Source organism: Erpetoichthys calabaricus, chromosome 7 (assembly GCF_900747795.2).
Source record: "Erpetoichthys calabaricus chromosome 7, fErpCal1.3, whole genome shotgun sequence".
In the NCBI taxonomy this organism is placed as follows: domain Eukaryota; kingdom Metazoa; phylum Chordata; class Cladistia; order Polypteriformes; family Polypteridae; genus Erpetoichthys; species Erpetoichthys calabaricus.
Window position 1 is genome coordinate 117,224,597 of NC_041400.2, and position 27,257 is coordinate 117,251,853.

General features: G+C 37.2%; 1 protein-coding gene and 1 long non-coding RNA gene across 3 annotated transcripts in view; one reads left to right on the forward strand and one right to left on the reverse strand.

Moving 5' to 3' along the window:
* kcnn2 (potassium calcium-activated channel subfamily N member 2) overlaps positions 1–27,257 on the reverse strand; it is a 387,629-nt gene that overhangs the window by 281,491 nt on the left and 78,881 nt on the right. The window contains exons 1-3 of one of the 2 annotated variants that reach the window (XM_028805278.2): positions 7,890–8,364; positions 5,516–6,501; positions 4,982–5,077 (exon numbers count right to left, since the gene is read on the reverse strand). In XM_028805278.2, the coding sequence (XP_028661111.1) occupies positions 4,982–5,077; positions 5,516–6,493 (1,074 nt within the window). In that variant the 5' untranslated portion in view covers positions 6,494–6,501; positions 7,890–8,364. Of the gene's footprint in view, positions 1–4,981; positions 5,078–5,515; positions 6,502–7,889; positions 8,365–27,257 lie in introns of those variants that run through there. The other variant, XM_051929490.1, reaches the window with a different exon arrangement.
* Positions 6,508–27,109, forward strand: LOC127528756 (uncharacterized). The gene is made up of 3 exons (XR_007935368.1): positions 6,508–6,603; positions 7,260–7,382; positions 26,273–27,109. It is a non-coding gene; the product is annotated as an uncharacterized LOC127528756 (long non-coding RNA).

Sequence of the window (27,257 nt, forward strand, 5' to 3'; positions counted from 1 at the left end):
AGTACTGCTTGGCAAAGAAAAAACGTCTCTCACTAAGCAAAAAGGATTACAGTGTATATGTGCAGAACTGTTATTTCTAGGTATAAGCTATTCCCTTATGTGTGGGTGTTTGTTTTTTTTTTTTTTGTTTTTTTTTTTAATAGTGGGAACAACATTGCTGTAGGGTACAAGCTGCTTTTGTTAACCCTATAATACCCGTTTATGCCAGCATACTAAATTTTAAGCTTGCATTCAATAAATTGATACCATCTGTTAAATAATTTTTATCTATTAATAACATCTTTATCTCAAAGGGTAATGCACTAAAGATGTAAACAAAATAAAAAGCACTCCTTTTTGGATTTTAAATCAAAATGTAGTCTCTTTGGTCTACTGCAAACATTAGATAGACTAGTTTTATGACCCAGTCTCATTGGCAGAGATTCATTTAATGCTTTTAACATGTTTATTATTTAGTCTATTAGATTTTGATTGCTTGTTTTTTCACCATTGATTGGACAATTTAATTTTGAACAGTGATTATAATCTAGCTCTGACATGACTCTCAATTACTACCTATTTTACAGTTTTTCTTTTTCTTTTTTACACTTATTTGAAAACAGAATTTCATATTTCCAGAGTTTACTAATACTGTTTTTTTGTTTAAATCAAAACATAACAAAATTAAAAACAACGATTTAATGCTTGAATAAACTGTACATTTTTCTAACCTTTTCCCTTACATTTGTACATAGTGTAAAAAAACTACTGTATTAGTAAATGAGTACATTGGAAATTAGTAAATTTGTACATTTATGTGTAAAAACAACATTTGTCAGAATCCTGCATGACATACAGTATGCTCTAGAACAGGGGTCTCCAATCACAGGCCTGGAGGGCCGCAGTGGCTGCAGGTTTTTGCTCCAACCCAATTGCTTAATAAGAAGCACTAATTGCTCAAGTAACACTTCTGCTTCACTTTAGTTGTCTCGCTCATTAAGATTTTGAATGTTTATTGCTTATTTTCATCTTAAACAGCTGTATTCATTCAGTTTTTAATGGATGCTAATTAGTAATAACATGCGAATGACAAAAGAGACCAGCATTTCTCCATTTGGCTTGTTACCATTTACGCCAGTGTGTATTTTTCTTGCATTATTTGGTTTAATTAAATACTTGGAAGGAAAGCAAAGAGAAAAAAGTGAATGATTGAGAATTGCTCGTCCATTTTAGCCTTCAAATCATTTGGATGATATCCTTAGATAGGGGAAGAAAGTCTAGGATATGAGAATGACCTGACATAGCAGAGTTAAAGCACTAACAAGCCATGAAATTAAATTATTGGCAGAATTGCTTTCTAATTAAACAACCGGGTTAGAACAAAAACCTGCAGCCACTGCGGCCCTTCAGGACTGTGATTGGAGACCCCTGCTCTAGAAAATACTTCCACATATATTTCATTATGTACAGGAAAGTCTGATCAGTATATACAAACCTTTCTAAACCTACACTCAATCTACACCATGCAAAGCATATGGACACTCAGTAGTCCTTCCTTAACTGAAATTGACCATTGGCAGAATATCAGTGTTTTTATGGTCCTTGTATGTTTCTGTTTCTCTTTATTTACAGCATAGAAACTACAACTACTATATTCTTGTTCATCGTCAGCAGGACTTTTGTTGTAGATTTTTGGGTTCATTTAAAGGTAGTACACAAGATTAGTTAAATAATGCATTGACTTTACAAAATAAAACTTAGGATAAAATTCTCTAACAAAAAGGATCACAACACTAATTTAGTTTACTTCACTTCACTAACTCTAAACAAACTAACACCTTAATATTAATATACATTCTCAAAGGCTAACACTTAGTAAATATACTTTGCAAAAAATGCCATATTTAGCACACAAAAATGTATGTATATAGTATTTTACAAAAAGCGAAAGGGTGTGTAGACCTCTGCTATTTTATCTGCTGAGATGCAGTAAATTCTCAAAACTAACCTTGTGGTTTTTAATTATTTTCAAGGAAATAAAGCTGCCTTTATGAAATAAGTCAGTTCTGTTTTTGTTTGCTGCCTATAGATGTGAAAGGGTTCTGTCTGAAGGTTGATGATAATAAGACTGTATAGTATACACTTTTCTTAAAGTAATTGGAAAACAATAAATTAGTTTAAAAAGATATCACAGTTGCATGACTTTAAGAAATTCATATTAGCAGTATTACGTTTATTGCTGTTGCTGTGTTCACCATCAAACGTTCAGAGTTGTTATCTAGAATAACAAATTTAATAATCAAAATATACAAATAAAATAATAGCTTTATGGTTATTGTATTGCCTGCGATGGACTGGCACCCTGTCCTGCAACTGTTCCTGCCTTGCACCCAGTGTTTGCTAGGCTGGGCTCCAGCAGCCCCCTACCCTTCCCCTATGTAAGCCAGTTGGGAAAGAGTATGTTTGCAGGGACAGATGGATGGTTATTGTAGTATTCTATCATTTGAATGCATGACAATGAAAAGTTCCAGTATGTTAATGTAATAAATCAAAAAACAAAATCTGAATCAAGTTGTATAAATAGGAGAATGAAAATACAGAATGTGTGTGCACTAACACACTCATTATATCATATACGTCAATCTCTGTGCTTAATCAAAAGCAAACATATCACAGCAGAGTATGTCATTTTCTAAAACTTCCTACCTCTGTCTTCATACAGGATACTTTAATATAGTTCTTGGATTTAGTGTAAATGTATTTGTCATGATTCTGTATAAACATGTAAGATGATCAAGGCACTTTGTTCCCATATAAAATCAGACTGAAATATGATACCAACTAAGAATATTATAACTTTCCATCTATCCATTATCTAACCCAGTTCTGAATCACAGAGCACCAGACCCACCTCAGGTGGGTATCAATGGACACTGTGCCAGGAACGCTCACACAAACCCACACTCATCCCCACCTGGCCAAGGATTCCAATTTTGTCTAACAAGTACAGGTTATAGTATCTTTTAACACTAATGTAAAACATAGCCAAAATATTTTGTTGGGCTATTTTAATAATGTCCACCCTTTAAATTATATAATTGTCATATTTACCCTGACAACTTACTGTGCATCTGTTTATCTTTACCTGTTGCAGGAAAAGTAATCAAAACTCCCTCTACTGAATTCTGAAATACAGTTCTTGTTTTCAATTCATTGTTCTATATTCTTGTTTTTAATTTCTATCACTTATTACGTTGTTTTTTATTTTAAAGTACTTTTTTTCCGACACCATGTACAGGATTTACAAAACGTTGGTTTTATCCATTTTTCGCATTACTTCGATCTAGGCGTGTCGCAATTACTGTTATCTGCAAAGTGCTTGGAGATGACAGCATGGTCGCACACTTTACACCGCCACACGACCACACCACTCTGATACAACTGAACGTGCGATACAACTTCGAACAAGTGATGATTCATTTCAGTTCAAAGTGCAAGCCAATATTACTGTAAAATAATTGGCGGGGATTGTGAGGAAGGTCACTTCTATCCCCGAAATTGAAGTTGGACGATGTTATGTGAAGCCACGCCCCCACATAACCCACGCCAACTTAAGTGTCGCGCACCAGTCCATTCTTATAATGGGCGCTATATACAAAGATGAAAGTAGAAAACCACTCTAAGGAAATAAACTACTCAGCAAGGAGGCGTGTGCAGCATTTCGATTAATCTCTTATACAAGTTACCTATCCATGTCTCTGTTTTTTCCTGCTTTGATCAGTTCTCCGTTTTAACAGAATAAGTTGAACACGTTAACAACTCATGATATGAGAAAAAGAAGCATCACTGTGTGAATCACGTTGTTAGTATAGGTTGTTATATATTTTGATAAGTAATAGACATACGATACATCAGTTCAAATTTTGCGCAAACTTTTCTTCCTAAATTCATTTGAGAGCTCAAAAAGCGAACACCCCGATAACATTTTCACATCTTGACATTTGCTCCCTGTATCCTTAACAGGGTATAAAGGAACAGCAGGTGAGCGTTAAAAATAGCTGTATTTTTGAGACGATATTTGATTGTGCCTCAGTTTGCTTTTGTGTTTCCTTTTTTTTACGATGTACCACAAATGACATTTCTGTTAGTGTGGAAGCGAGCGGAAAGTGCTTTATACCTATAGCAGGCGGATATGGTATTTACCGCGCCAAGCTGACAGCATTCACTATCTTTCAGTAGCTTATTCGAACTGACTAGGGGCACCCCAAAGACATCATTAAATAAAAAGAATGAGTGGCATAAATATAAAACGAAATAAAGCGTGACTGGCGAAAGAAGAATGCTTGCTTTAATTTCTACACAAATGATCTAAGAACTGTCAGGACTGTAAGGTGCACCGTTATATCGCCAATGAAAACTGGGTGTTACGCAGGATATTCGCATTATAGATTTGCTGGACATTCACCTAGGCTGTTAATCGTTTTGTAACCAATTACTAGAAGCAGCAATAATGATGTATTCTGCAAAATAATACGCTAGTCGGACATTCCTAAAATTAAAGGGCACGAAATGAAGCGAAACTAACTGAGCCGAAACTATTGAAATGCTTCTGGCTGGATGTACGCTAATAGTTTCACTATACAGTAGACGGTGCATTTGCGAATTGACTGAAGTGCTTTTGCCGCTGCAGTTTTAAAACCATCAAAATGAATTCCTTGCTTCTTTATTTGCTTTGAATACTAAAGTGTCTGTGGCGTTTCTCCTTAACGGATAGTGATATTCCCGATGTGATGTCTAAGGCGCTCCTTTTGAATAAAACTGTTAAGTCAATTGTTTTAGACAAAGGTGCACAGGAGGCAAGACAGACAAATCTATTGAAAAATTAAACCATTGCCATAAACAACTACAATACATTCATCCAACTGTCACTCTAAATCTACTCTGACAATAAGGAGACATTGGTCATCTGTAGACATCATGGTTATACAAAATTTCACATTACCTGAATCTCCCTTGCGTGGTATACAATAATCAGACCAAGAAGAATTATCGTTGAAAGGCTAATAAGGCATTTTAGAGCTAATGAATACAGCGACCCCTGCAATATAACAGAAAAGAAATCATGGCATTTTCATGAACAGTTTGACAATGTCTCTTTTTTGTATTATAGCAATGCACGTTTCTAACGTTCATGCAGATAAGCACATTTTTAAAAATGGGAAGGGGGTTTAAGAACATTTTTACATAAACAGCATTTTGCTAAAACTGTGCCCTACGGGAGTCTACCTTTGTCCCCAGTGGTCAACCATCCCGACTTAACTTCTCACATGCAAGCCGCTGCAATTGGGCATTGCGGGTGTAGTAATGCAGAGTAAAAGCAAGATAATCTCAGTCTCTGCTTTCAGGGGATATGCGGCAAGTCAGACGAGTGATGTATCAGAAGGGCTCAGCTTTTAACAAACTGGACAAGCACTGGTCTAAAAAGTAAGAAAAGTGTTGGTAGTAGCTCTTCCAGACTTTTGCGCGCCCCTCTTACCTTCTGATACGCTCCCCAAGAAAGTTCAGTTTCAATGACCATAACCACAATCCCAAACATCCCAAAGATCAGCGCATAGTCGCTGAGCCGCTTTCTTTTCTCAAAGAGGGCTCTCCTATGCCCGAGCTTGTAGCCGATGTTTTGGTTTTTCTTCTTATTCGATTTACTGTTCCCGCTGTTGCTACCTCCTCCACCTCCGGAACCGTAAGACACCAGGTTGGCCGAATTGTTCTGTTCCGGCTTGGACACCACGATCTCCGGGGCGCCGGTACTTGTGGATATCGGTTGTAAAGGCTGCGACTCCGAGTCCAGCTCGTGCAGATTCCTGCGGGAAGAACTGAGGTTGCTCAGCGGCCGCATCACACCGCCGTTATACCTGCAGCTACTCATGGCTATTTCAGTGAACGGGTTGTTCTCCCGGTGGTTACTGCTAGGACTACCCTGCTGCCGGCTGTGGCACTGCTGGTACTGATGGTAGTGGTGGTGGTGATGATGCTGTTGCCTGGATGAACTGGCATGGCTGGAAGGCGTGAACTCGCTAACGCTGAGCTGACTGCCGGGTCTCGATGAGGAAACGGGTGGTGAATTAGTCCTGAAAGCTCCGGTTAGTACGGGTGAAGTCCGCAGAACAATTAGGTTATCCCCTGCACCATATAAGCAGTTGTTGCATCTGTGGCATAGGTCGTCCTGTTGCCGAAGAAACTGATCCTCCTGATTCTGACAGTCGTAGTGTTGCTGTTGCTGCTGCTGCTGCCTCTGCTGTTGTGGCTGCTGCTCCTGAAAGAAATCGTGCTGGAACTGCAATGAGGTTTCCATGTCAGAGTTGTTAAAGCACCAGGAGGAACGGGCAGCGCACCCGGCGCAATGCGTTATGGTAGGGATGGGGAAGTCCTGTTGGGGCGAGGAAGGACCCATCTCGGCTCCTGTAGAATCCAAGCAGCGCGTCCGATTGGTTGGGCGGACCAAAACAACTGGCATGACGTCACCTGTAAGAAAGACAGAGGCAAATTGTGGTATTGAGAAAGGGAAAACGCTCTCCCCGTGGGATTCCACCTTAAGTGCTATTGAGAAACAGGGAGCTGTCAAAGGTAGGGAGACAGGAGCATCCTAGGGGACTTATCACTGCTCGCCTGATCTTCTCTTAGAAACTGGCACGGTGGAGGTAGAGTTGGGGCGAGTCGAGGACTCTCTGCGCCCACATCACTACGATATGTGCCACAATACTGATCAGCTGTGCTCGTGTCGCTTTATGTCTCTCTTTGCCTTAACAGCTACAGAACGAAGAGACTGAAAGAGCAAGGAAACGTGGCTATCAAAAAAGAAAGAAAATCGAATTAAAAAAATTGTACCTACTATCAAATAGAAACGGGTACACGGCTATTGTAGTTAATGGGTGGTCGCGTACATTGACCGATGATGAATGTTCCTATTCTTGAAAGGAATATTGTTTAAATAGTCAAGGTATGAGCATAACAAAGTACAGAAAATCCAGTATTCTGTATTCTTGTGCAGTATTTAACATGCATGTTTGTTTGTGTACAATTATTGGTGGACCAATCAGTCTATATCTGTTTTTATCACCTAATAATCCATCCGTCCGTATATAAATCCTAACCATTTTTGCCACTATTCGTTAACCAATTTGTCAAAACAACTACGGGCGCAAGAAAGGATCTAGACTCGGACTTGACATTAACGTAATGCTCATTGTATTTATTTCGTTCCTTCCGGCTTCGCGGTGCAGGTGTCCTAAGCAATGAGCTGTAAACTGCAGCCCCTGAGAAAATCTCCGCTCGGGGAGCGATTACTGCTGGCGTTCATAGTGTCAGCAGCGCTGGGACATCAGCCGTGCCCGCTTTGTCTCCAGGTAATTTCTTATTGTTTACCTACGGGAGTAAGAGGGACATGTTGCTTTAGTATCGTTTAGTAAAACGGCATACTAATCTACGCATATTTTTAAAATAATATCCATTGATTATGGACCAGCGTCACTCTGAATGCATTAACACTAGACTAATAATTATGATGTGTTTTTAGTATTTGAACTGTGTTTAAAAATAGTATTTAATGCAGTTAAATCGCCACACGTATTATTCATTGTATTAATAATAACAAAAACGACAATGTTGATTTGATCAATGTTAAAATAGCCATTTGCTTTCCGTTTCATAAACTTGTACCTTATCATCCCTGTATTGATTTTAAACAACCTAACGCTTACATTTAGATGTGGAATATTGTATGAAATTATAAATTTTAATCAATCACTCGTTGCAAGAAAGATTACTTAGTAATTTCGTTTTTATTTCGGATAGTCCAAAGCATACATTAGACTGAAACCGGAGATATGACATTAAGTAATTGAATTTCTTACCTGGATTCGATTTCCTGAAATGCTATTGAATATCATCTTTAGCTTGTTGCCAACGCTCCTTTGCTGAAAAGTTTTTGCCAAGACTATTAATGAATAATTAATTTAATCGGGGTCTTGGGTCACTTTGACTTTAAAAACACAATATTGCTGTCGTTGTTGGCGGGTTTTTGCTGTCAGAATATACCGTAACGAGCGTTTAAGATTTGAACGGGTTTGAAATATTGATAGACTATAGCAATATCGTTAGCTATTCCTTTAGATCTTCTGGCGGTGCCTGCAGTTTAAACATTTATATATAGCACGGCACGGTGGCGCAGTAGGCAGCGCAGTAGGCAGCATTGCCACCTCACAGTATTGTGCCAAAGGATCGATTGGGTGGCACCAGTTAGACTCGCAGTCCAAAGGCTTTAATTATTGCAGTGTTTGTGGGCTGGTTCCTACCACGTTGCTGGGAAATACACTGGAGTAATTAAGCGGGTAAGATGATGATTTTACACAGCGCATAAAAATGATAATTTATCTAGACGCTAGAGGTCGTTATTTTCTGTATCTTTTAATCAACGCAAGTTCCATAAAAGTGGTTAAGGAGTTTATGTAATAACAGATCGTGCTTATTCTGGGATCATGTTTTGATGTAAGTTATCAGTAAAGAACGTCAAAACTGTAGTGTAAGTATTAGTTCTTTTTGAAGAATTGTTGGTGTTTCATATGGTTTTAGAATTTCTTATACGCTCTTATACATTTCCAAACCTATTTCAAATAGTTTTTTGTTGACATTAAATACTAAAAACATGAGTGAAGTCTGAAGATTTGCTTTGTGCTTTAAGTTTATTGCTGATTCAATTCAGAAAACGTGTGTCGAAATTTATGTGCAATAGGATCTGGCATATTGTATTAAATGTTTTAGTTACTATTTACTAAGCATCACACCCTTTTTATTGTTGAAGCTATTATGTATTTTTATAAAGAACATTTAATGTATTATTAGTATTTCAAGAAATACTGTAAGTCGGTGCTCTTTCATTTAAGAAAAGGTGACGTGGTTACTGACTGATCAGTTTATAAATGTGCACGTAACATGTCTACACTTCACATATCTCTAGTGTATAGATACAATATACACATCTTTACGGTATATTATATGATATTACATTATATATAATAATGGACATATATAATGTAAGTTCATGTTAGTTCAGACTGCCAGCTTCTCATTTTACATGAGCACAACAACAAGCTGCAGTAACAGAACAGAGAATGAATCTTCAGTTTAAGAATGTGCAATATCTTTATGTCTTTAATAGATAATATTTCTATTAAATCGTTAGTAATTGGTTGTGCTACTAGAAAAAGAGCAACATGTTTCTTTGAGACTTGAGGCAGTCTACTGAAAGTATTAAAAATCCTCTGTACAGAATTCCTATTTTCCTTGGCCAAGCTGAAAAGAGAGTTTGTTTAAAGGAGAAGGCAGCTATGTGAGAGACAAATTGTGGCAAAAGAAAATGGAGTGACATAATTAATGGGAGTACTTAGCATTCAGTATGTTCTCTTGGACACCAGTAATGTGCATTTTGTTGTACCTGTTTACATTTCCCAAAACTGTTACATTTATGTTGAGTTTTAGGAAATACAGTGAAGTCTCAATGGATGTGGCAGGTAGACAGAGAGGGAGAGAGAGAGAGCATTCAATGGAAAGAAAATGTTTTTATATCATTTACATATTTTCTATTACAGAAAAAAGTATAATTAATAGTAATGCAAATATGGTAGATTGTGAATCATCCTTTGTTTCATAATGCTGTATATTAAGTTAATACATTTTAACTGAATTATAAACATCACAGCTACTAATATACTCATATTTTATTAAGAAAATAGTAATTAAGAAATATAGTAATGCATTTAAAATAGCCACTAAAAATAGTTTAAGAATTATTTTTATTTATTCAAATGTGCCACTATATTTGTGTGTAGTTAAATAGAGAAGAAAGCCAAACATGTCTTTAAATGTACATATTGTAGCAGGATGTAATATAGTGATAATTCATAATTATAAATGTTTATCAGTTTTATTGAATTTTACACCTTTACAGAGACCATAATCAATAACAAATGCTGTATACAGCATAACAGCATAACTCAGTAAAATATAAGTAATGTATTTTGTATTTCCAAGAATCCCTGTTTCTCCTGTTTTCACTGAGTTATAAACTAACTTACTCTTCTAGTTGCACAAAAAGGGTGCTACATAACTGATTATAACTCAACTTTCATTGTTATCTTTGTATGAATTGTAATTATGAAGTTTAATAGATTTAAAGAGAAAGTTAACGCTTTTTCAGGATATATGGGTTCATTAATAAAGTTATCTATCTATCTATCTATCTATCTATCTATCTATCTATCTATCTATCTATCTATCTATCTATCTATCTATCTATCTATCTATCTATCTATTGTAATACTGCCATGACTTGGCACCTCTTGTGCTACAGCAGTGGCAGAATAAAGCCATGTATTCTTCTAAGGAATGTAAGATGGGTTTCAACTTTGAGTAGCATTCGATTTTTAGCAAGAAGTTGGTGGGGAGTGGCACAGTCAGTTGGTATTTTGAGGCGGAGTGGTGGCTCTGAGGCTAGGGATCTGCATTGGCAATCGGAAGGTTGCCGGTTTGAATCCTGTAAATTGCCAAAAGGGACTCTGCTCTGTTGGGCCCTTGAGCAAGGCCCTTAACCTGCAATTGCTAAGCTCTTTTTAGTAGTGAGAAAAGTGCTATATAAATGCAAAGAATTATTATTATAATTATTATTTTGCTTCTGTTAAACAATATTTTTTGTAGAAGCACAAAAACAGATACATTTTTCCAGGATACTGACACAACCCCTAGTTATTATTACAATAAATCCATATATTATCAAGAGAGAATATCCAAATTTAATTGTAGAAATTGAGCTATTTTCGAGTCTCAATAAGGTCCATAATATTCAGTCAGTCAGTCAGTCAGTCATCTTCTAACCCTCTGTATCCTAACACAAGGTCACGGGAGTCTGCTGGAGCCTATCCCTATCAACACAGGGTGCAAGGCGTCCATAATATTGCTTTCATTTAATTACCGTTAATGTACTTTGTAGTGGCAAAACTGTTGGCAAATTATTATACAGTAAAGTAAATAGGAAGCCTGAAACTAAGAGGAGGAGCAATTCAGCACCATGGACAGCTCTAGGGAAACAATGTAATCAAGAACATTAAAGTCAGTTTTACATCCAGTATGATACATTCAAATATTGTAAAAATCTATCTATCTATCTATCTATCTATCTATCTATCTATCTATCTATCTATCTATCTATCTATCTATCTATCTATCTAATATAAGGAATGCATACACACCACAATTACAGAACAAAATTATTAGCACCTTGTTTCTAACTTAAATTCTCTACCTAATACAAAAACAGAATTATCACCAAATATTTTCATTATGGAAACATAGTTTAATGCTAAATATAAAATGTATAATGTTCATTGCAATAACTAATTTGCCTCTGCAGTATTGTTTTCTATGAAGACAAATAAATGCACACTCAATTATATTATTAAAAACATTATAAAATTGTCATAATCTAAAAATCATCTTTTAGTTAAATACATGAAAAAATGACATTTCTGTCTTTTACTATGTTTTGTTTATTTATATTTAAACAATATATACAATTTATACAATAACCAACCCACCCTTTTTTTCTTCACAGATACACCGACATGTCTGTTTAACGCAAAAGAGATATATAGCCTTCTGCTTACATGACCTTTAACCGATAACTTAATATATCATAGTCTGGAAAGGCCATATGTAGTAATAAGAGAATTATTGATTTCTTTTTTTTTCGTCTTTTCAAAAGTGGTACCTTTAGGCACAACTCTTCTCAATACATTAAGTTTCATCACCAGGGGGCACTATGTTACTGAACAAACTAGACAAGAGTATCACATTCATACAAGTTCATGTTCAGTGGCTAGTGTAGCCTCATTTCATTTTGAGTTTCATTGACTGCACACTTCACATACTGATATGTGCTCGCTCTTATTCTTGGATAATTTAAATTTGGAAAAAGATTTGCATTTATTTCTGCCTCAAGTGATTTATATAATAATGTAAACAATATGGGTTCTAGCCTGCTGACGCCTATAGTAGAAGAGCTCTTATTAGAAATCTGTTGATTTAAAATTTAAGAGTTAATGTTTAGCATTTTTGTGATTTCTATATACGTTTTGGTTGTTTATATTGAGGAAAGAGTAGTAAATCAAATGAGAATTATTACTTAAGCTACAGACCTTAATCCATATACTCTTTATTGTTGTTATGTGTAAAATGTTTATTTTATACATTATCAATATTTTTACTATTTTAAATTTTATTTTGATAGTTTTAAAATGAATAATTTGGCACAGTTATATACTAGACATTTCCATAATAATATAACTTTAATTTTAATATTTCCCAGTAAAAAGACAATAAAAAACCAACGATAAATAATAAATGAGTGCAGAATATCAAACGTGATTTTTAAAATATGTTTAAATTAATACACAATGTAATAACCAAATAAAATGAATAGTCAGGTATGGCTCCACAATATATTTATCATTTTTTTATAAAGTAGATGTTATAGTCCAGTTAAGAATTGTTCCTTAAGGAATCCTTATACACAGATAATTAGAAATACTTGTTGGACACTACAGACACTACAGGAGTGTAAAATCAAGGACTACAAGACTACAGAGCAGTTCTTAAAATCAGGCAATTAGACCTGTGAGTGATTTCCATCCATTTCCTCTTCTCCTCACAATATCTGACTTTATTGGCACATAACTCCAGCTAGTAATTTAACTTTTTCTCTTCACCTTTTGAATTATCATTACAATTTTTGTTGGATTATATGTTTCAATATTGCCAACTGATTTATATGTTTAAATAATATGCTAACATTGCATTGCTGTATTTATTGTGGAAATTTGTTTCTCTTATCTATTGGCTATTGGTTATTGACTATTAGCACATCAATTGTATTGTATTATGTTTAATATGTGTATACTGGTGACAGGAAAAGAATAGAGAGTAAGATTTTCATTGTACAGCGTGTTTATTGATGCATATGACAATAACTTCTCATCTTATTATACATCTCATTAATGAATCTGTTTAATGCATTTTGCATTCGTTTCAAATATATTTCCTTTTTAGTCATTCTGGTGTGTGTTTAGGCCAAATTATTTCTATCTATCTATCTATCTATCTATCTATCTATCTATCTATCTATCTATCTATCTATCTATCTATCTATCTATCTATCTGTCAGTTCATGTCTTTTTTTATGTACGTATATATTTATATTAGAATTAAAAGTTCTCCAACACTCTTATTCTAAATAAGGTTACTTGGGAAACAAAGCCTAACCTGGCAGAATTGAGAGCAGGGCAGGAAAGAGCCCTAGATAGAATGTCAGTCCAATACATTTCTTTATTTATTTACAGGTACTCATTCATTCAGTCATTTGTACTAGTATATGATTTTTGAATATAAGTGATTAAATAACATGAAGCATAATTTTACTCAACTTTAATAATTAAATCTGTGCTTTGGAAACACAACTTGGTACCTTACAGACTTAATCAAGCTCAAGGTCACCTCTCCCTAATGAGACATGTAAAAGAATAGTAGCAACAGTAATAAGAAGCTTAAATCTATGCTGTATATTAATAATGCATTTCAGGATTAATTTGTGTCTGCTGCCAAACATGGTAATTTTGTATCCCAATAAGGTGGCAGGGTGTCACATTATTCTATTTTATGTATATCCTATATATATATATATATACTCTATGTATAAAATAACAATGTTCAACGATGCCGTATCATTTGAGGGACACAAGGTTTTATGAACTTGCCAAACTGTTATCTAACAGGAGAGCGGTGTTTGTAATTGTATATCATTTGTAATTTAGTGAAGCTGAAATTTAAAATGACCCAGAAAACAACATATTAATGTTAAAGTATTGCTTCTTTCAAATACCCTAAGGGTTGAGATGATATCATATACCGCAGTATATATATATTCATATATATACTATTCAGAACTATATGTATTTTTAACAAGAAGGCAAAATGAATAAAACAGGTTTACTTAGAACTGTGTATTCCATCAATTTGGGATATCAGAATCTAGCACATCTTCCTACATTTTTCAGTTTATTTAAAGAGACAGTCTTAATGACATTTTGTCATCCATGATTTGTATTTGAGTTGTGCAGCTGACTCTGCTGTCACAGTTTCCAGGTCCTGGCCCTGTCTAGTCACTGTCCCTTATCTCAATGATATGTGTGTTTGGTTAATTTGCAGTTGTGATAGTTGCCCACTGTGAGTGAGTGTGGGCATGTGCAGGATTCTAGCCTGCAGAGGACTGATGTCCTTCCAAGGCTGGTTGCTGTGTTGCTTCTCATAAGAACTTGCTCCTTATAACTCTGTGGTTGGATCAGAAAGGCTCAGTGGATTTTTTTTTTTTGTAGGACCTTTGCCCCAAATTATATCATACAAACTTAGTGCAATTAATCATACAACAGTGCTGGGTTGAGTATTAATAGCAGAATGTTCGTAAATGGACAGTCCCTCTTAACATTAGAGTGTATAGGTAGAAAGAGTTTAGAAATGAAAGGTCACTCAGTGCAAAAATAGAATTCTTGCCACGTTAAAACATAGAGATCAAAGCATTCTGACAGAAAATCAGTAACTTTAAACCAGCATGCCAGAGTCCAAACAAAACCCAGCACACACTATAGGTGTCTGACCCTGTAACTGAGAGCGTGAGGCACATCTAAAAATCCTGCATAATGTCTCTGCATTGGCAGATGGCAGCTGAGACATATACCACCTGGTATAGATGAGAACCGGTTGCACCCATTCTGGTATTCTGGTGGGACACCAGGTCTAATGTTAGGCGGTGAGCTAGGCATCATATGATAGAAATGTGTAGAAGCTATCTCAGCAGACAGTTGACAGCCTGAGAGGCAGGCTCTGAAGGGCAACAACCTTTGTTTATTTGTGCATTTATGTTGAAACACCATGTTCTACTTTGTTTTCATTCTATGTGTGTGTTTTATTGGTAAGTAAATATGACTTCTGTGATATTTTGAACTCTATAGTAACATTCTAAATAGATATAAATGCCTAAAGTGCTGCTTCCTTTTTACAATACAAACATACTGTACTTATGTTGTCAGGAATGTTACAAACGTTGACAGTGTAGTGGCTAGAACTATTGCATAATATCTCCTGCAGACTCAGTCTAAATACTAGGACATTGCTGTTAATGTGGACTTTGAACATTCTTTGCACCTCTGCATATGTTTCTTTTGGGTATTGTGTTTTTCCTCCCACATCCCAAAAATGTGCATGCAAGCTTATTGAGCAACTATAAATTAGATTGGCATGAGTGAATGTGCATCACCCTAGCATCATTAGGATGGTAACCCAGCACTTGGAGATGGCCATGGGTTCCAGACTTCAGACAGCCATTGACTGTAAAGGAGTTTCAACCAAATATTGAAAAAGATCATTTTATTTATAATTATTTTAGTTTGTCCAAATACTTTTGAGCCCCTGAAAATACGGGGACCATGTATAAAATTGTTTTTTTCTAAACAGCTTACATGTTATTTTTTGTAAACCCCTTAAATTAAAGGTGAAAGTCTGCACGTAATGATTGCTTTATTTGAAATCCATCGTGGTCGCATACAGAGTCAAAATTATGACAATTGTGTTACTGTCCAAATAGTTATGGACTTAACAGTATGAATGGCAATATGTCTTAGAGAAAGATGAATTCACTACTTAAAAGGTGCAGTACCTAATGGCTCTTTACTTCTTGTAGGAAATGTCCATGCTAACACAATGGAGGAGGACATACATGCAGAGTTGTGATTTGTGAGAACAGTTTGCCTGATTTTAATCTGGATGGTATATTGTTATTGAATGTTTACACTAGTCATATACTGTCCATATCAAAGTATTTTGGATGAGGTCAATGATCAAATTTCTTGTATTAATATTTGATCCGAAACCCATATTTTCCTGACTCTTGGATAAAGACAGGTAGTTAGCTATCAACCGAATATAATTGGTGATGAGAAAGCTCAAACAGACAAAATGACTGCTCAACAAACTGGGATGACACAATATGGTTAGTATCTTTGTGTCTGGAATGTGCAATGGATATCTCTGTTTGGGATGAGCTACCTTCTCACTCCAGAAAGAATTTGTTATGCATCTCAGTGGAGGTCAGGCATGGATTTATTTTAAGTGAATGTTCCAAAGTCACTCTGCAAGGGGGTTAATGAATATATACTGTATATTTATTTACTTATTCAATAGATCTGTTGCAGAGATACAAGTAAACCCTAGAGCCACTCTAACTAGACATAGACATTTGTAATCTTACATAGACATTGATAAGAAACTACTGCAAAAAAGAAGTAAATCATCTTTTAGACTGTGTAAAGTTATTAGGAAAGTCAGAAACTTAAAGTAAACAGCTTATCATGTGATACAACCTACACTGTCTTTTAGGTTATGCTTAAAGATATATTTTGTTCTATAATAGCTGTATACAGTCTACAAGTATAGAAAATACATACAAGATAAATTCCCTCACAGTTAGAGATGTGGAGTCTGAATGGATCATGTTTGACACTTCAGTACTGCATACACATACAAGAAGCTGTGGTTAAAAGATGATCGGTGACTGTGAGTTTAGGTCATTCCTAAAGAGTTTGTAGTAAACCATTCCACAGTGCAAGGAGGTGATTGGGTGATTGCCGAGGGTGTCCTCAACAATGGTGACCTTAACTTGCAATACAGTAAAAAGGTAAAAGCAGGAATTTAAGGAATTCCTAAACCCATTTTGATTGTGGATGCAGTATCACAATCGTCGGTTTGGTTTAAGTTTATGTTTGTGCCTGAGGTCATAGAAGTGGTTAAAAGAATTCTTTAGTGTAAGGCAGCAGGAATGGATGTTGTGTTTTACAGTGGATGCGTATCTCTTCCATGTTTTGTGAAAATCAGAGAAAGTGCATTGATATTAGAAGACTGTTGTGATGATTCCCATTTTTAAATAGGAAAATGTGTATTCCATTTATTGGAGGAGCATGCTGCTTTTCCTCTGAAGAAAACCTGTGTGGTGTAGCGGGTCCACAGCTCACGTCAAAAAGGCCACTTTTTAAATAAGTAATTGCCGTACTCGCGGCTTAGAGAGGGGGTGTGGTATGTGTGCAGATCCCTGGTGATGCGTGATGTGGACGGTCCTCACTTAAGTGCACAGGTGAGGAGTCGTCTGCATCCGTAATTGGTGCCGGGATCTGCTAATTGCCACATCTGATCCACGTCCCCGTAATAAATAGAAGCGCGAGGCGGCTAGAGGGGGAGAACAGGAAAGAAAGAAATGGAGGTTAATGGAGAAGGAAGCAGGTAGAGGAAAGTCGGTGCAGAAGAGCGAGAGCGAGAACGAGAACAGGCTTGAAAAGTTTAATACAGCTGATAAGAGAGCCCTGAGGGAGGTGTTTGGCCAGCACCCGAGGACCGATGGTAGTGGTCGCTCCTGCTGAGCGCTTGTTTGGAGCAGGAGTGACTGGGAGAAGGTTGGTTCATCGCCACAGTGAAGGAAGCAGAGTTGAGGATGCTTTGGGCGTGTTGAGCCCCAGTGTGAGCGCCCTGGCCCTCTGGGAAAGGAAACCCAAGTCTCGGTCCGGTTGGAGCCTGACGTAGCCAGGAATTGAAGGGATTACCGAACCAGTAAAGAGGGAGCTGCATTTTACTAGTAAGATGACTCCCCTGTAGGGGAGAAGCAGGGTAGCCACCAGTAGACAAACATACCTGGCTTTGTTTTTAAAGAGACTACTTCCAGCCATTGTTTTAACCTCGTTTTTAAAGGATTGATTGCTTTTTTTAACCTCCACAATTCACAGCTTTTTATGGATTATTTATTTAAGGAACTGTGATGCACTGCAATTTAATTTGAACACTGTTTTGAGTTTTGTTGTTTTAATAAAAGCACTTTACACTTTTGCACCATCCCCTTGCTTTGTTGTGCCTCACTGTCAAGCTCATCGGTGACATTACCGACGGTGCCAGGTTCCAGAGCTCCCAGAAGTCTGAAGGGGAGCATGGAGCGAACCCGCATCGTCACAACCTTACATTGGGGTACAGGAATGGATACTCAGTGCAGAATAGAACAACTAATGTTTATTTGAAAGGTTGTGGGAGTATGTCAGTTCTGTCCAAATGTGTTTTTAGGTTTACAGAAGGCTTATGACCATGTTCCCCACAGCAGCTTGTGGAAGGTTCTACAAAAGGTCATATGTGGTTTCAGGACCATTACTGGAAACAGTCAGTCAGTCAGTCATCATTTAACCCGCTACATCCTAACACAGGGTCACGGGGGTCTGCTGGAGCCAATCCCAACCAACACAGGGCGCAAGGCAAGAACAAATCCCTGGGTAGGGCGCCAGCCCACCACAAGGCACACACACACCCACACACCAAGCACACACACTAGAGACAATTTAGGATTGTCAATGCACCTAACCTGCATGTCTTTGGACTGTGGGAGGAAACCGGAGCACCCAGAAGAAACCCACGCAGACACGGGGAGAACATGCAAACTCCACGCAAGGAGGACCTAGGAAGTGAACCCAGGTTTACTGGAAACAATTCAGTCCATATATGTTCTAAAATTGTGCTCACTTCCTTGGCTTTAAGTCTATTTAAAGTGACTCTAGGATGCACCTTGTCACCCCTTTCATGAACAGGATACCAAGGTCTCTCACAAGTGATACATACCAAGCATAGTTCATAATCTAGGGCATACCCAGAACCTGCTAGAGGCTAGCCTGGCAATTTGCTACAAATTCCACAAAAGTAACTTTTCAACTCTGCATTCTATGACAGTAGCCCTCAGAAGGACGAGCATGTATAGAGTGAAGTATATTGTATATATACAAAAATATGTCAAAAGTCCTACTGTTTACATGTACCATACATGAGGTTTCTGTGTAGCTGCAAATTCACAAATGCTGGATAAAGTAATGTAAGTCTATGATAATTAGTATTAATTAATGTAGGCACTGAAGTGTAAACTGAAGGGTACACTAGAATCATTGTTGTGTCGTTTAATTGCACTGCCAGTGCTAAATAACAGCAGTCTGGATTTAGAGGGACCAGGAGACGAATACAAGTGTTTAAACAGAGGTCTAAATTGGGAGATTGAATTTATTGATTGAATCAAAATACTAACCTGACTCATAGTCTTGAACAGAACAGTAAAGATCCACAACTGAAAAACATACTCTTGTATCACACACAAATTTTCTCTGTTATGTTCACAATCATGGAGCCTAAAAAAGCTCCAATGGTAGTTTAAATCTAGTTGCATTAATGACATCATGACAGCTGATCTCTAAAATTCTGATGAGAATAGGCCTTTCAGCTCAACAAGCTTGTCCATCCTATTCACCTTGATTGTCCAAAATAACATCAAATTAACATTTGAAAATCCCTAAAGTCCTAATCTCCAGAACACTACTTCGTACTTCATTCCATGTGTCTATGTTTTTTTGCATAAAGAAAAACTTTCTAACATTTGTGCAAAATTTACCCTTTCCAACAGTGCCCCTGTGTTTTTTGTTGCAATATTTATTTTAAAGTAACAACTGGTATCCACTGCACTAATTCCATTCATAATTGTAAACGCTGCAATCATTTTCCATCTTAATCCCTATTTGCTTAAACTAGAAAGGCTCAACACCTTCAGTCTCTCCTTAGCTTATACCCCTTAGTCCCAGAATCAACCTAGCTGCTCTTCTCTGCTTTGGAGACCAAAACTGTACACAGTACACCAGGTGAAGCCTCACTACTGCATAATATAACTTAAATATAACCTGTCTTTATATATGTCATGCATCCTGATATAAAATCTAATATCCTATTTGCTTTCTTGATTGTTTGTGTACACTGGCTGGATGTACTGTAGATAGTGATGTGTCCAATATGACTGTTTGGCCCTTTTCTAAAGGTGTTCTTTCAAGTTCCCCCACCATTGTGTATTCAAATTACATTATTGCAACATAACCAAATAATTAATTACAAAGCCCGTAATAAAAGCAAAATGGCATAACGGTAATGTGAAAACTTACATAAATAATTTTATAATTAATCCCAGAATTGAATACTAACAAAAATGTCATTCCAAAATTGTTCCCAATAGTTCATGGACTTCAAAAGTGACAATGGTACATCTGAAAAAATAAAGCATTTAAAGGAATATAAATTTAAACAAAGTCTATATCTAATCTAACTAATCAAATTATTTGAAGAATCACTGTAATCTGTCTCCACCATTGATGGACTCATTCTAGGAAAGCACAGAAAAATGCAGCAATGATTTAGACAAATCTAAAAGGAATCTGGAAAATGGCTTGAGAGATGCTGAAAGGAAATCATTTTAAATCTGAACAAACAGTGTCTCTCATAGAAGAATATCACAGATTGGCACAAGAAAGATGCAGTAAATCATATTGGAAGGTCAGTACCACAATGAACTTTTCAACCAATACTCACTCACTGACACATCTCTTGACCTGTCTGGAACTTCAGAAATTGATGGCAATGATAGTCAAGCAGTTTAATTGGAAGGTGGCCAAATGGCTTCCTACACAGTGAAAAAAATATATATGTATATTTTGAAAAAGCAAAAGGAAATGAAAAAATATAGTTCTTGAATATCTAAATGTGGGATGAGTGTATTGCCCAAAAGAACCTAGTGTACAAACAGTATTTTTTCCATAGATAGAAGGTATTAAATCCATAAGTATTTTCAGATATTTTCAACACCTTGTGGAAAGCCAGCCCCCGGATACAGACAGACAGACACCAGAATGTCCAAAACACACACGTTTATTTTCTTCACAGCATCACAATGCCTTATCCCAACACTCTTCTCTCTCTCTCTCTCTCTCTCTCTCTCTCTCTCTCTCTCTCTCTCTCTCTGACCTCCACTCCCCTCCTCACAAGCTCCGTCTTCTTCCTCCCAACTCCGGCTCGTCTACTGGAGGGAGGCAGCCCCTTTTATAATGATCCGGATGAGCTCCAGGTGCTCCGTCTGACAACACTTCCTGGTGTGGCGGAAGTGTCAGGAGAGCACCCAGAAGCACTCCGGGTGCCCCTGGGATTTCTTCCAGCACCACTTCCTGGTGTGGCGGAAGTGCTGCCATCCAGAGTTCCATAACCGTCCGGGCGCCCCCTGGCAGTGGCCACGTCCTCCCATTGAGATGAGCTTTTCAGCTCCGTTCCAGTGGCCCCTAAGCAGACCCGGGCGGCTGCCCTCTCGTGGCCCAGGGTAGGTATCGTCCCTCTCGTGGACCATCCAGGCGTCCCATCTGGGTAGGGTCCCCAGCCATCTGGCACAACCTAAATCCCAAACATTTCAAAAGCATCAAATGTTGTAAAACTACTGAAATGTGCAACAAAGAACATCTACAGCATGATCAAATTAATTAATAAATTCTTAGTATTAATTCTCGCAGTATGTGGCAAAGGTCACACAATCTTGCAAGTTTCTCTTGTAAAACTACATAATAGACAATTTGCTAGTTAGGTATTCTGTTGTGTACTTGCTTAGTGGTGTGTAAATAAATATATTTCTGCAATACAGCATCGATAAACACAGCATCCTGTCTATTTAATAATCCCAATGTGATTTTATTGTAAAAGGTTAAAGGCAAAAGTATACACTCACTGAAAAAATATTATAAGAAGGCTACAGTATACTGATACTGGGTGGTGCCTCCTGTTGCTCTCAGAACAGCCTCAGTTCTTCATGGCATGGATTCCACAAGATTTTGGAAATGTTCCTTTATGATCTTGGTTCATTTTGACATGACTGCATCACACAGTTTCTATGGATTTGTCAGCCACACATTCATGCTGTGAATCTGCTGTTCTACCACATCCCAAAGGTATTCTATTGGATTCAGATCTGGTGACTGGGAAGGCCACTAAAGAATGCTGAACTCATTGTCATGTTCATGAAACCAGTTTGAGATGACTTTTGCTTTGTGACATGGTTCATTATCATGCTGGAGATAGCAATTATATGTTTGGTAATTGTTGCTATGAAGGGAAGAACATGATCAACAACAATACTCAAGTAGTGATTGATTGGTATTAATGGACCCACAGTGAGCCAAGAAAACACTCCCCACAGAATTACACCACTACCGCCAGTAGCCTGGACTGTTAACAGAAAGCATGTTGGGTGCATGGATTTATGCTTTTGGAACCAAATTCTGACCCTACCATCAGTGCTCCTCAGCAGATATTGAGATTCATCAGACCAGACTACATTTTTCCAGTCTTCAGCTATCCATTTTTGGTGATTTTGTGCCCACTGCATCCTCGGCTATCTGTTCTTGGCTGACAGAAGCGGAACCCAGCCTGGTTTTCTGCTGTTGTAGCCCATCTGCTGCAAAGTTTGACATGTTGTGCATTCTGAGATACATTTCAGCTTACTTCAGTGATACAGAGTAGTTACCTGAGTTGCCATAGACAACTTTCTGCTTGAACCAGTCTGGCCATTTTGTTCTGTAATCATCAACAAGGCATTTATTATATACAGTACTTGCTGTGTAAGCCCATGCTGTAAAAAGCCTGGGGTCCTAGAAACTATTGAAATTGTCAGAAAAAAAAATTGAAATGTAGAGATGTCAGGTAATTGAAAGGATACTCTAGACATCTCTCTCCTAGGAGGTTTCATTTTGCCGACATGCTCACATCGCTTGTGCATTAGCGGCTAAGCGATTTTGTCTTTCTTCGGAGGTTTTGTTTTGGCGACGTGCTCACCTCACTCCTGTATTAGCGGCGGGAGGAAAAGTAAAAGGTATACCGTTTTGCCGATGTGCTCGCCTCGCTTGTGTATTAGCGGCTAAATGAGTGACTTTCTTCGGAGGTTTCGTTTTGCTGACATGCTGGCCTCGCTTGTGTAACCTCGGAGGTGGAGCCCTTACCCCAACTAAACCTCTTTCTTCTGGGCCAGACAGACTAACACACTTCCACACGTAGACTTTTACAGTATATACAAGATAGAACTTCTGTCCAATGGATGTGTTTTATTTTATTCAGCATTATGAGTAAACTCTAGAGAATGTTGTGTGTGAAAGTCTCAGGAGATCAGCACTAAGAGAAATATTAAAGCCAGCCCATTTGACTCAGTTTTTTGCCAATTATTTTACATTACTCACTTTATCAGGTTATAAGGTCAGCATATTTGCATCAAATCATTGGATTTTTAAACTCACTGCAAAGACAGTGAAAGCTGATATGCTTTTGTCTTTAGACAGCTTGATTATTTTGATAAAATTTTAGTTACTTCTTCAAAATCACGGTAATATTAGTTTGCCACATGAAATTGCATTCTAAATTGAAGCTTGTTTTATAAATTTTTAAAAATAGCTATCCTGCATTTTACAATGAAGCTAATGGGTACTGGGCCCCCCGTTGGGAAGAAAAGCCTTAAAATGTACTGAACATATCCATTTTTCAAGCCAAATTGATCTGCATCTTGAGATTACACACATATTGCTGAACAGTGTACCCATCTTCAAGAACTGCAACCTGTATTAAAATTTGGCACATGAGTAGCTTTACAGAATGTTTAAAGAGGTGCATAGATAAGCAGCATTTGAACTTTTACTGGCTAACTGTATGTGAATAGTGCAAACATCAAAGAATTTCATTCAATAGGTTCAGGAGCTTGCATTTAATAAAAGGGTCAATGCTCTGTGTGACAGCTATCCTTAATCTGACTTCTCCATGTATGTATACAATAATTTGTTTCTATTGTATAGCAACATTGTTCAGGCACTTCAGCACTTTGGTTGTCAGTCAGTCCATCATTCTCAACCCGCTATAGCCTAACACAGGGTCACAGGGGTCTGCTGGAGCCAATCCCAGCCAGCACAGGGCACATGGCAGGAACAAATCCCGGGCAGGGCACCAGCCCACCACAGGGCACAGGCACACACACACCCACACACCAAGCACACACTAGGGACAATTTAGGATCGCCAATGCACCTAATCTGCATGTCTTTGGACTGTGGGAGGAAACTGGAGCACCCAGAGGAAACCCACGCAGACACGGGGAGAACATGCAAACTCCACGCAGGGAGGACCTGGGAAGCGAACCCAGGTCTCCTTACTGCGAGGCAGCAGCGCTACCACTGCGCCACCATGCCGCCCCACTTTGGTTGTTCATATGTTAATTTGATATTCAGATATTTTAAAGAAGGACCAGCTGTGGGCTTTACTTTGCCCAACTTGTTTTCCTCCATACCACCCTTCAGAGCCAAGGTTATGGATTCTCTTCTTTAAAGTTATCATTAAGTGCTGTTGTTGACATTGAATGTTGATTCCCAGATGTGAATGGCTGTCACTGTTCTGTAGACATCTAGTCAATAATAACTGAAAACGTCACACACTTACATTCTTCCACTATATGGAAGCTTATTTCTGTATTTCACAAAGATATTGCCTGATGCTGCTGGATTGATATTGAATGCGCATGCTTCAGTGAAAGAGAATACTGCCCCCCACACATTGTAAGCAATCAAGTGACAAGAACTGAAAAGACATTACAGGCATACATCCTACCATCTTCCTAACTCACGTCTACAGGGCAGGATTATGGGGCAGCTGGAGGATAGCAAGCATCAAGGGTAAAACAAGAACAATTCCAGAACAGGGTCCCAGTCCATCATAGGGCAAACACACATACACACACACAGTTGGACAGCTTTAGCAATGTCAGTTCACCCAAGTTTAATCAGATTGAAGTTTTGTTTCAGAGTGGTTTTGTGACATGCATGTTATTAAAACTACACCAGAGTGTAATCGGTTCAGTTAAGATATATTTGTATTTACACAATCAAACTCATAGGTGCTCTTTTCACCATGCTACAATTCGGCATAGGCTTTGTATAATAACTCAGAATATAACAGGTGAGAAGTAGGCACCATTTAGTAAAAAAATAATCAAATGATTTGAGTGCACATATGCAGAACATTGAAGAAATAGAATTGCAGAAGAAAAAGCAGCATAATAATTAGAATTTAGTTTGCCATTGTTCGGATTGTCATAATTCCACCCATGACAGACGCTGCGAGCAAAAAAAAGTATTCTTACCTCAAGAAAATAAAACCAAGAATTACATTTATTATTTCCAGTTTACTTGTCTCAAAAACACTGAAGGCACTTTATGTTAGATTGAAACCTGTGTTACTTCAAAGTGGACGTATTTGGTACGTTTTGGGACTCCAGTACCCATTAGCTCCTTTATAATGTGCAAGACCGGGCTATGTGTTTTTTAACAATTATAAAATATGCTTAACTTTAGATTCATTTTGGAAACTAATATATACCATGACTGTAAAGAAATAATTTGAAAATTGCCAATCTTATTCTTTAACAGGATTGGCAAAGAAAGCTATAAACTACAGCTTGAAAAAATATGACAATCTGAAAACACCAGTTTTAGCCTCACTTTTCTGGCTTCTGGCATCTTGTAGGATTAATAATTATTGGATTGGATTGACAAATATACTTTTAATTTTATACAAGGCTCTTAATAATCTTGCCTATTCATATATTTCAGGATGGTGACTGCAAATCATTAATTCCAATCTTAAAGTGCTGGTCTTTCCAATGACACAGAGAAAGTCTACAGAATCTACTTTCTGTTTTTGCGCACTAAAATTTTTGAATGTATTATCAATAGAGACATGGCCTATTTATGTCAATTTATTTTTTGTATAGTTGTCTTGACTGAGTACAGTCTCAGAGTGCTGTAGCATATGCCAGCAAGAACATTTTGTAATGTAATGCTCTAAAAACACACATTTTCAGTTTAGCATTTGTAGGCGCCCCAAAGGATGGATGGGTGTCCCACCCAAGATGGAAGAGAATTCCTTTCCCAGCCAACTACATCCAATGTACTGATTGCCCCCAGTTACTGCATCTTTCCATTAGGGCATCCCCACCGGGTAAGGAACTCCTGTCCTCTTTGGGACACCTACACATTATTAAAAGTATTATCATCGCTTGTTTACATAATTCTACCTTTAATACAATCTGAACTTAATTCAAATTAGACATTTTTTACATAGCTGCTTTGGGTATTCAAATTGTGTGGCTGTGTGATAGTCATTCAGGTATAATAAAATTTGTGGCAATTTGTATAATCAAATGTTAACCTCTTCTTTTTCTCCTTTTTCCTTCTCAGTATCTCACTGTGCTGCAATGGGCCTCTTCGTGATTGTCAAAGTTTCCCATCAGTGCTACGAAACATGTCATCAGCATCAAGGATAATATTTCTACACAATATCAGCCCTCCAGTTTTCACTAGAGATAAAGCACTATACTGTAGAATGCCCACAGGGCTAGTCGGTTATTTTGCCTAAGTCAATATGCCTTTGTATTCTGGAAATATTAAAGAGAAGAGAACCTAGTGGTTGATTTATGCTGGAATCATTTCTCACTGTTTTAATCTCCTTTTTTGCCATATGGCTATATTTACTGTAAAATAATAAATTAGTGACTGCAATATGTCTTGGAGGGCCACAGTGGCTACAGGTTTCCTTTCAACAAGCTTCCTAATTAGAAGGCAGTCCTTGCTGATAATGAAACTTGGTATTTAATTATATGGTTCTTTAGTGCTTTCATTCTGCCAAGACAAATTTTCTTTATATTGTAAATTTTACTTTTCTGAGGGCATTGTCCATATGTTTTGTGGACTGGAACAGCTTTGTACTTCTTAGCCCTTCTTTATTTCTCTTATGTATACCTACACATTTTATTAACAAAGATACTTCATGATGCATATAAACTGCTGTAAATGGGACCAAGTTAGCTAGAGAGCTGCTGGATAACAAAATAGGAAACAAGTAAAACCCAAATGCATCTATTTAAAACTAAAATAAGTAATTAACGGTTCTGAATTGCAACAAGTGAATTAACTAAAATTAAACCCTCAAAAAGTATATTGCTTTTATCAGCAAATAAATGCTGTCTAATTAAGAAATTGATTAAAGCAAAAAACTGACTGTATGCTATTTTAAGTATTTTGTACCCTTTTTTTCAATGGATTTGTATTATTATTATTTGATTATTATTTAAATAGCATGTGTTACAAGTTTGATTTTTGTTTTCTTTAAAATTCACTTTAAAATTAGATTGTTCTGTAATTTTTGCAATGTGGTTTAAACTGC